The 11,148-nt window shown below is 39.4% G+C and overlaps 1 protein-coding gene across 1 annotated transcript; it reads right to left on the bottom strand.

Annotated features, from left to right (window-relative positions):
• Positions 1-6,712: 6,712 nt before the first annotated feature.
• Positions 6,713-8,531, bottom strand: LOC105025407 (perforin-1-like). The gene is made up of 4 exons (XM_010896052.3): positions 8,490-8,531; positions 7,176-7,338; positions 6,980-7,099; positions 6,713-6,878 (listed from the first exon to the last, which is right to left on the bottom strand). The coding sequence occupies exons 2-4, from the start codon at positions 7,326-7,328 to the stop codon at positions 6,726-6,728; spliced, it is 426 nt and encodes a 141-aa protein (XP_010894354.1). The 5' UTR covers positions 7,329-7,338; positions 8,490-8,531; the 3' UTR covers positions 6,713-6,725.
• Between the last annotated feature and the right edge of the window lie 2,617 nt (positions 8,532-11,148).

Raw genomic sequence — 11,148 nt, 5'->3', positions numbered from 1 at the left:
ACCATTTTAGTTTGTTCTTCCTCTGTGTTTTTCATATTAAACGTTTGATTAGAGATGAAGATGTCATCAGCCACCCAAATCCAAACTGACTCAAAATAGGCTCAATTATTTGTGGTCAGTTTGTGCTGGTTTTCCTGTTCAAACTCTCATTTTTTGTTGGTGTTGGATGGATGACGACAGAGTGGACTTTAATTTCTTTATTTAGATAGAATTTAAGTTATATTAGATCAGTGTCTAACACCAACTCTGAGACAGGTATACCTTTAGCCAAACCTGACCAAAAATAAGCTTACTTGTTTGATTTTACACCCTTTGTTAGGCTAAAAATACATGATGAAAAGATGTTTTGGGGAGTATGCCCAGACACCCAAAACGAGGCTTAGCCCCACATCCATGATTTTCTAGTGACATCCCTGTTCTGCATACTTTAGACCGTTTTCATGGTAATAAAAATAAATAAGGTTCAGCACAATTTGACTTCAACCAAGGATGGGCAACTGAAGGCCTGAGGGCCTGATTTGGTTCCCATTTCTGCCACAACTGACACACCTGACTATTAACTCTGATCTTCAGTTTAAAATGCAAATATGTCAGAGTTCTCAAAGGAAACAAAGCCTTAGGCAGTAGGATACTTTGAGCTCTGTGCCAAAAAATAAACAATATGCAGAATCCTAAATAATAACAGGACAATATGAAAAGTATTTAGTATTTTTATTTGATCCTGCATTGTAACACATTGATGAGATTAACTTGACATGATAAGAAAAAATATGTGTTACAATATCATGGCAGCATTGCATAAAGAAAAGGCATACTGTAGTAAATATGTATGTATATTATATTAGAAAGATGTGTTAATGTTAATTCTCTTCTTTTCAGAGTGAAGTACCATTTATACAATGTGTATTTTAATAAAACAGGTGACTCAAAACTGAATGGTCTATAAGACCATATACCACTGTATGACACTTTGTTTGAGTTCTAACTGTGTTGGTAATTTACAGAACAAAAAAGGCATCTTTTGGATTTGGGGTATATGGCCAATATACCTTGGCTATTAGCTATATCCAGATATTCTATGATGAGTTGTGCCTAAAAATATCTCTTAGATGTGGTATATTGCTCATGTACAGTGGGGAGAACAAGTATTTGATACACTGCCGATTCCCACTTACAAAGCATGTAGAAGTCTATAATTTGTATCATAGGTACTCTTCAACTGTGAGTGACGGAATCTAAAACAAAAATCCAGAAAATCTAATTGTATGATTTTTAAGTAATTAATTTGCATTTTATTGCATGACATAAGTATTTGATACATCAGAAAACAGAACTTAATTTTTGGTACAGAAACCTTTGTTTGCAGTTACAGAGATCATATGTTTCCTGTAGCTTTTGACCAGGTTTGCACACACTGCAGCAGGGATTTTGGCCCACTCCTCCATACAGACCTTCTCCAGATCTTTCAGGTTTCGGGGCTGTTGCTGGGCAATACAGACTTTTAGCTTCCTCCAAAGATTTTCTATTGGGTTCAGGTCTGGAGACTGGCTAGGCCACTCCAGGACCTTGAGATGCTTCTTACGAAGCCACTCCTTAGTTGCCCTGGCTGTGTGTTTCGAGTCGTTGTCATGCTGGAAGACCCAGCCACGACCCATCTTGAATGCTCTTACTGAGGGAAGGAGGTTGTTGGCCAAGATCTCTCGATACATGGCCCCATCCATCCTCCCCTCAATATGGTGCAGTCGTCCTGTCCCCTTTGCAGAAAAGCATCCCCAAAGAATGATGTTTCCACCTCCATGCTTCACGGTTGGGATGGTGTTCTTGGGGTTGTACTCATCCTTCTTCTTCCTCCAAACACGGCGAGTGGAGTTTAGACCAAAATGCACCCCAGACCAAGGGAGATTGACCGTCATCTTGAACTTCTTCCATTTTCTAATAATTGCGCCAACAGTTGTTGCCTTCTCACCAAGCTGCTTCCCTATTGTCCTATAGCCCATCCCAGCCTTGTGCAGGTCTACAATCTTATCCCTGATGTCCTTACACAGCTCTCTGGTCTTGGCCATTGTGGAGAGGTTGGAGTCTGTTTGATTGAGTGTGTGGACAGGTGTCTTTTATACAGGTAACGAGTTCAAACAGGTGCAGTTAAGACAGGTAATGAGTGGAGAACAGGAGGGGTCTTAAAGAAAAACTAACAGGTCTGTGAGAGCCGGAATTCTTACTGGTTGGTAGGTGATCAAATACTTATGTCATGCAGTAAAATGCAAATTTATTATTTAAAAATCATACAATGTGATTTTCTGGATTTTTTTGATTCCGTCATTCACAGTTGAAGTGTACCTATGATAAAAAGTACAGACCTCCACATTTGGTAAGTACTTGGTAAGTAGGAAAACCTGCAAAATCGGCAGTGTATCAAATACTTGTTCTCCCCACTGTGTCACACCCCCATATTCATAATTGATTAAATATGTCCCATCTGATTTTGGCACAAAATATCTTTCTTCAGGATATCCTGTCTGTTGTTTTTCTCCATATGTTTATTATGTTATTCAAACAATAAACTTACTTTTTTGGATGTGCCTGAATTCAATAATTTTACTCCTATACAGTAAAAAACAGACATAAAATGCTCTTCTTTCCAAGTGGCACCAAAAATGGTTTCCAACTGGTTATCACTAGAACTTCTTTGTAACGTCTATCTGATCCTATAGATTTTTGAGAAACAGTGCCCTGCTCTGGAAACAACAACACTTACATTGGAATGAGTTGGAATGAGTGAAGAGATTGATAAGTAATAGAAAACACGGTGTATGAACAAATGCCATGATTTTGTAAATACTGTATTTATGTATTTAAGATGTGTACCATTAAGATAGGACAGCCACCAACACACTGTTTTCATTGCAGTTTTCTGCTACTTAACGTAAGAAACAAAAAACGTAGTCCATGCTGTTAGTGGCATTACATATTGAATGTTAACAGCATGGACAAAGTTTTTTGTTTTCTACGCCTTGCCAAAGTTTTGGAAAATAAGGAGTGAAGGGCAAATTGAGTTATTGCACATGCATGGACATTTTACAGAACAGGTTTTTCCTAACAGAAACATGCTCAAAAGATTACATTACACGTTGACGCACATACTGCATTATAAGAGTGAATCCCAATTTAATGGTGGTTAATGAGGCCACATTTTGGGCCTCATTCGTGCGACAAATTGTATCTGCCACACAAATGTTTCCAGACTAAGACCATTTCACTGAACACTGTTGTGATATGTGGCAGTCAGAACAAGAGTTACAGGTAAGAACCTGAACCAATGAGAGAACAATGTATTCCTTTGAACAATTTATCATATTGAATTGGGTGAGGTAACTTGAGGTACAGTCCAAATATTTTGTCACAGTGTTGTAGAGGTGGGATGCATGGAGCAGAGCAAACTTGAAACATTACTTTATTATTCCTTTATTTTCACTCACTTGAAACTTTTACAAAATAATAAAGAAGTATAACAACCGTGACCTGAAGCAAAGAGCAAACAATGACCAACAAACCAGAAAGAAAACCAGTGAAACTTAAATAGGGTCCTCAATTAGAGGCAACACAGTACAGCTGCCTCTAATTGGGGAGAACTAAAAAGGGAATATAGAGGTGCCAGGCTGACTGTGACCCCCAGGCGCATAGAGATGCCTAGATGTGTGACATAGTGTGAAAACATGGCATTTTGTTCTATTCGAATGGTGATGTGTATCATTTGCCTTAGGCTTCTTGTAATGGTTTTCATCCGATCTAACAAACAAATCCCTGATAAAATAAAGAAAATGAAACAACAGCACAGGAAATCAAAGACTCAGAACGGAAAGAGTTGGAACGACCGAAGGTGATATGATCCCACTGACTCAATAGAAAAACGGATCACTGAGACCGAGACGTAGCCTACAGAATCTACACTCACCTAAAGGATTATTAGGAACACCGTACTAATACTGTGTTTGACCCCCTTTCGCCTTCAGAACTGCCTTAATTCTACATGCCATTGATTCAACAAGGTGCTGAAAGCATTCTTTAGAAATGTTGGCCCATATTGATAGGATAGCATCTTGCAGTTGATGGAGATTTTGTGCACATCCAGGGGCCTAAAGTGTGCCAAGAAAACATCCCCCACACCATTACACCACCACCACCAGCCTGCACAGTGGTAACAAGGCATGATGGATCCATGTTCTCATTCTGTTTACGCCAAATTCTGACTCTACCATCTGAATGTCTCAACAGAAATCAAGACTCATCAGACCAGGCAAAATGTTTCAAGTTTTTAACTGTCCAATTTTGGTGAGCTGGTGCAAATTGTAGCGTCTTTTTTCTATTTGTAGTGGAGATGAGTGGTACCCGGTGGGGTCTTCTGCTGTTGTAGCCCATCCGCCTCAAGGTTGTGCGTGTTGTGGTTTCACAAATGCTTTGCTGCATACCTCGGTTGTAACGAGTGGTTATTTCAGTCAAAGTTGCTCTTCTATCAGCTTGAATCAGTCGTCCCATTCTCCTCTGACCTCTAGCATCAACCCACAGGACTGCCGCATACTGGATGTTTTTTCCCTTTTCACACCATTCTTTGTAAACCCTAGAAATGGTTGTGCGTGAAAATCCCAGTAACTGAGCAGATTGTGAAATACTCAGACCGGCCCAACTGGTACCAACAACCATGCCACGCTCAAAATTGCTTAAATCACTTTTCTTTCCCATTCTGACATTCAGTTTGGAGTTCAGGAGATTGTCTTGACCAGGACCACACCCCTAAATGCATTGAAGCAACTGCCATGTGATTGGTTGATTAGATAATTGCATTAATGAGAAATTTAACAGGTGTTCCTAATAATCCTTTAGGTGAGTGTATAACAACACAAAAATTACCTCAGAATTCTCCCAAATCCTTCTATTAAAGGTACAAACCCGATTCCAAAAAAGTTGGGACACTGTACAATTGTGAATAAAAACAGAATGCAATGATGTGGGAGTTTCAAATGTCAGAATACAACATAGATGACATATCAAATGTTTAAACTGAGAAAATGTATCACTTTAAGGGAAAAATAAGTTGATTTTAAATTTCATGGCATCAACACATCTCAAAAAAGTTGGGACAAGGCCATGTTTACCACTGTGTGGCATCCCCTCTTCTTTTTATAACAGACTGCAAACATCTGGGGACTGAGGAGACAAGTTGCTCAAGTTTATGAATAGGAATGTTGTCCCATTCTTGTCTAATACAGGCTTCTAGTTGTTCAACTGTCTTAGGTCTTCTTCGCCGGCAACGGCAAATGGCACAGTGAATTGTGTTCACCGACAATGTTTTCTGGAAGTATTCCTGAGCCCATGTTGAGATTTCCATTACAATATAATTCCTGTATGTGATGCAGTGTCGTCTGAGGGCCCGAAGATCACGGGCATCCATTATGGTTTTCCGGCCTTGACCCTTACGCACAGAGATTGTTCCAGATTCTCTGAATCTTTGGATGATATTATGCACTGTAGATGATGATAACTTCAAACTCTTTGCAATTCTTCTCTGAGAAACTCCTTTCTGATATTGCTCCACTATTTTTCGCTTCAGCATTGGGGGAATTGGTGATCCTCTGCCCATCTTGACTTCTGAGAGACACTGCCACTCTGAGAGGCTCTTGTTTTTTGGCAAGACATTACAAAATGTCTCACTTTCAACATTCGATATGTTATAAGTTTATGAGATTTGTAAATTATTCCATTCCTTTTTTACTCACAATTTGTACAGCGTCCCAACTATTTTGGAATCGGGTTTGTAGATAGTTTTGACAAAATACCTATTAAACTGGTTTAGTTGCAGTGTCACAAGTGTAGGTGGAGAAGGAGCCGGTCGCAAGAGTTTGAGGAAGAAATTTGTTTTATTATGTAAGTTCAATAGCTGTATTGTGAACAATCTAAGCATGGCGTTATTTCTCTATTTTACTACCAGAAAAATATAGCCTTTTATTTTTCATAACTGGAAAACCAAATCGCGTTGATAGTTTACTCCTCCCTCCCTACGTGAGCCCCTCCTTAAGTCCTTGGTACCAAATGTATAGTGGAAACAGAAAAGTCTGGAGCCAACATGAGCACAAATCACCGGTGTAGCCCTGGTACTGGGGTAAACCACCAGGTGAAACGTAGCATATATGCATTTTGGGTTAATTATCCCCAATTAGAGGCAGCTGCTCCCTCTTGCCTCTGATTGGGGATCCTATTTAAGTTGCGCTGTTGTTCCCTTGGTTGTCACCCATTGTTTGGTGTTAGCTTTGTGTTTGCTGCCCTTCAGTTCACGGTTCTTCTCTCCTTTTGTTGTGTTTTTTCTTAGAAACAAATTATGTCTTCCCTGGACTCTGTGTCCTGCCTCCCCAGCCGTGAGACCTCATGTCTCACGTGTACTGCCTGGGTTTGAATTTGAAAAAACTCTTTCTCCAGATTTCTGTCAAATAAAGCACACAAATGCCCAAAGGAACATATACATGCATGTATATATATAAAGAAGTATATGCAGATTACACCAAAAAAGTTAAACCACACCACCCACACCATCTTCTAATGGGTATCAATATAATATATGAAAATATACAGTCAGATGGAAACTATTTTGCCGTAAAGCAAATATTTTTATTAATGCTATAAGTAAATACAAAGAACCAATCAAACACAAAGTTATAAAAGCTCTAGGTCACAATCTAATCATCCTGGTCATAGCTGCTCTTCTCATAGCTGTAGGTGTAGTAAAGTATTCCTTTCTTCAGATGACAGGTCTCAATGTTTGTTCCTTTGCGGATGGTGGTGGTACATGTTCCCAGACGGTCATCAGGTCCGTTGTCGTCATCCCAAACCTGATTATAGTAAACATAATATCCATCATCATCATCGTCATCGTTGACTGGATTGATCCAATTGCAAAAATAGACGTCACATAGTAAGTGGCCAAACTCACCTCCAGCTTCAGAACCGACTTGTGGATGATGTCCAGGAAGTTGAACTCTCCTGGCCAGGTAGGGTTGGCCTGGTTCTTCAGCAAACTCGTCATGCCACCAAAGGCTGGGCCACACCAAACCTAGAAAGAAAAGATGTTATCAGTGCCTTACTCTTCTCCTCAATCATTGTCTGTTTATTCATTTAATCTGGTTTACCTTGACGTACGGATCCGGTTGGGACAGGATGTCACCGTTCAGGTTAGTGGCACTGATTCCCCAGACCCTGACGTGGCCGTAGTACTGGTCACAGTGGACGAGACTCAGGGCACCGATGAAGAGCAGACCCAGGGACAGAGTGTGAGAGGTCATGATACAATGTCTGAGGGGAGAAGATGAGCATGGAGAATGTCTGCTGTTTGTTCCTAAGAGCTTCATTCAACCAATGCATATTTGGCAGATATTTTCCCACAAGGTCCAAACAAGATATCCCAGTGCTTCCCAATCCTGGTCCTGGGGACCCCAAGGGGTGCGTATTTTAGTTTTTGCCCTAGCTCTCACACCCCTGATTCAAATTAAAGATAATTTATTTGGCACAATTCATACATCGAAGCAATTCAATGTGCTTTGCAAAGAAAAAAATCTGAAAACAATAACATAAAAACAAATACTCAAATGAAAACATCAAAGCAAATGAATACATCATAATAATAATAAAATACATTAAAAAAACATATAATGATTAAAAGTGGGAAGCTATAAGGCTTAACAGTGTGGTTAAGTTTAAGTGCTCAGTCATAGGTACGTGAGAAAAGAAGCATTTTTTACCTGGATTTAAAAATGTATGTGTTGGGGCATGTCTAAGATCTTCTTGTAGTTTATTCCAGTTGTGTACAGCATAACTGCTAAACGCAGCTTCTCCATGTTTAGTTTGGACTCTGGGCTCTACTAGCTGACCTGTGTTCATGGATCTAAGAGCTGCTCAGTTTATATTCTGCAAAAATATCAGAAATGTATTCGGGTCCTAAACCATTCAGAGATTTATAAACTAAAAGCACCACTTTGAAATCTATTTTGTAACTGACTGGAAGCCAATGCAAAGACTTAAGAACCGGAGTAATGTGCTCTGTTCTCTTGGTCCTGGTTAACATTCTAGCAGCAGCATTCTGAATGAGTTGCAGCTGTTTTGCAGTGTTTTTAGGGCAACATTTGAATCGGGTGTATGAGTGCTAGGATAAAAAAAAAAACGTTAACCCCAGGACCAGGATTGAGAAATACTGGCCTAAATCCTCCAACTAAGGTTAACTGATTGACTGTGATGGATCAACAGAATTGTGCAGGCTCAGAGATAGCATCTAGCAACCTTTTGTTTACTGGTAAAATGCTCTAAATGCTATGCTCTCTGCCTCCCTACTTCCTTCTCCCTAGTTTCAATGGATCTTCATAGAGAACAGCCAGGTCATAGGGATACCTTCATAGAAATAAAGACAGGAGAAGAGAAAAAAGTCATCATGGCAACAGATCATGTCTTACCTGTAGAGGCTTTAGATGGAATTCTGTCTATCTCAAGTTGTCACCTAAAGGATGAATGTCCTTAGCATGCAGTCTCTGGGTTTATAAAGGTTTTAGAATCCTCCACCCCCTCGATACATATGGACAAATAAGACATATGGATACCGAAAAAGTGTAAGAGCAAATTCACATAATCTAATATTTATTCAACTAACATATTTTTAGATCAATTTGAAAGGTCAGCCCAGTGAATAAACAAGATAAGGTGGATCTAGAACAGCTGGCAACACTAAGAGGGAAGATGGTAAACAGTCCTACACAAAGTTTACAATCAACGGTATGGGTTGTTCACTATAACAAGACATACGTTGCAACTCCCACAATGACCAAGTATCCCAAATGGCTCACTATTGTGTAGTGTACTGGACTATCTGGACCCTGGAAAAAGGTAGTGCACTATTAAGGACATAGGGTACAATGTGGGACCAAGACATGGGCAGACTCTTGGTATCACTGGGAGACACTCCTAGTGGGCTAGTCATGATAAGATTACTTTGCCACCCCTGAGCTTCTTCGTAACCTGTTGGTGTGTGTGTGCGTGCACGAGCACAACTATTATATATACATTTTGGGAATATGCAATGAAACATTGTGTCATGGACATTCATTAGATGAAGGTAAATATGACCAATAGTCACTATTGCTGAACCGTAAGAAAATAACGGAGATGGCTTTTGCATACAGATATTAAACAGACGCTTCTGCCAATAAAGCTTTGTTCTCAGTTTCAGTTTTTTATTTCGTATCGTACCTGTGGAGGCTGGCAACAGGAATATTTTTCTCTCACGCATGCTTTCTGTTAAGGAAGATATGAATGTGGTAAAACCTTCTGTTTTCTTTCATTCAGAAAGTCTCTCCAACCCTATTGTTCCCATGCTGTAGCCTAGGGTTCATGAAAACATTTGTGATGTGAAGGTAACATACAGCTCCAGAAAAAATTAAGTGAACATTGGACCTTTTTCTTTCGTTTCCAAAAACTTCGAAAAGGAAGGTTTTGAGTGAGGAACAGAATCATTCAATTTGAAGTGTTGGAAAGGAAAGGAAAAGGTGCAGTGGTCTCTTTATTTTTTCCAGAGCAGTATGTTCCCTGAGGGAAGGAATGGGTACAAGATTTGATGGGTATTATACTCATTCCATGCATCTACTGAACCATTTGATAAAGCCAAGAGAAGTGTCAGGCTATAAATACCAGCCCAACTTTACTTCCCTGATCCAGAACCACTCTTCACCCTAAACTGCCAGTGCAAGACCAAAGAGATATTTTCTAAAGTTTTGCCAAACACACCTGGAAGCAGTTGTCAAGACTCCTGAAAGAATGTCCAGTGGACAGTCATATGTTGAGTTGAGATGAGATGGGTCCATTTGTGTCTGTCCATAGGTTCACCATGAACCCCACTGAGACAATTAGTCACATTTACATCACTGTTTCCAAAAAAGGTGGGGAGTTGCGTAAAATTGAAATAGAAACCGACTAGAATGATGGGCAAATCATTTATCCCTATATTTAATTTCAATATTACAAATACATCATATCAAATGTTGAAACTGAGGAATGGTATCTCTGAATCTTTTAATGATATTATGTATCGTAGATGAGGAGATCCCCAAACTCTTTGCATTATTTTTTAATTGTTGCACTATTTGCCTGCATAGTCTTTCCCAGAGTGGTGAACCCCTCCCCATCTTAACTTTACCTCTTTACTTACTGAAAGACTCATCCTCTCTGGGATGCTCTGTTTATACCCAATCATGTTACTGACCTGTTGCCAATTAACCTAATTAGTTGGGAGATGTTTCGCCAGGTTTTGGTTTTTAGCATTACACAACTTTTCCAGTCTTTTGTTGCCCCTGTCCCTGCTTTTTTTAAATGTGTTGCTGGCATCAAAGGGCATATATTTTTCAAGAAACAATAACATTTCTCAGTTTCAACATTTGATGTTGAGTATTGTATTGTAAAGAGTATTGTACTTTCTAAAGCCCCTTTTCACTTCAGCAGTTGTAACAAAGTGCTTGTACAGATACTCAGCCTAAAACCGTAAAGAGCAAGTAGTAAGATGATGAAGCACAGTGGTTGAGAAAAATTCTCTACAATGTCAGGAATTTTAGAAGAAACCGGGAGTCATTTAAAGATCACCCCCGTGGAAATGGTTCTCAATGGTTCTGTGCAATGATTGTGACAGTGAGAAAATCTGTCATTGCATGAAAATCTTCCCAGTGGTGTGAAAATTCACATCTCATGTGGTGGATGCCCAAGCCCTCTAGCATAATTAGCTGTAAGCTGGTCAGAAAATGTGCAGCTTAGGCTAGCTAGTTCTAGGTAGATAAACGATGATAATAGGTAGGTTTTAGTACAGTGGATATTTAAAGTCTACACACCTGTATTTGTAAAGGCGGAAATGAAGACAGATCATCTCAGACCTTTTCACCATTAACACGATCTTGAAACCCACAATGTTTAGATGAATAAATCAGTGGATTGTATCTCAGACAGAAAAAGACACAATAACGGTAAATGCATTCGTTGGATAAATGATGAAATCACATTTCAAATCTACATCTGTAAAGGTAATTTGCCGTCACCTGAAATCTACTGAAATCATTCTGATTTACCCTGAATAAA

This window comes from Esox lucius, chromosome 13, assembly GCF_011004845.1.
Source record: "Esox lucius isolate fEsoLuc1 chromosome 13, fEsoLuc1.pri, whole genome shotgun sequence".
Classification (NCBI taxonomy): domain Eukaryota; kingdom Metazoa; phylum Chordata; class Actinopteri; order Esociformes; family Esocidae; genus Esox; species Esox lucius.
Note: the sequence above shows the minus strand (reverse complement) of the source record. Positions and strands in the feature narration are given on the sequence as shown.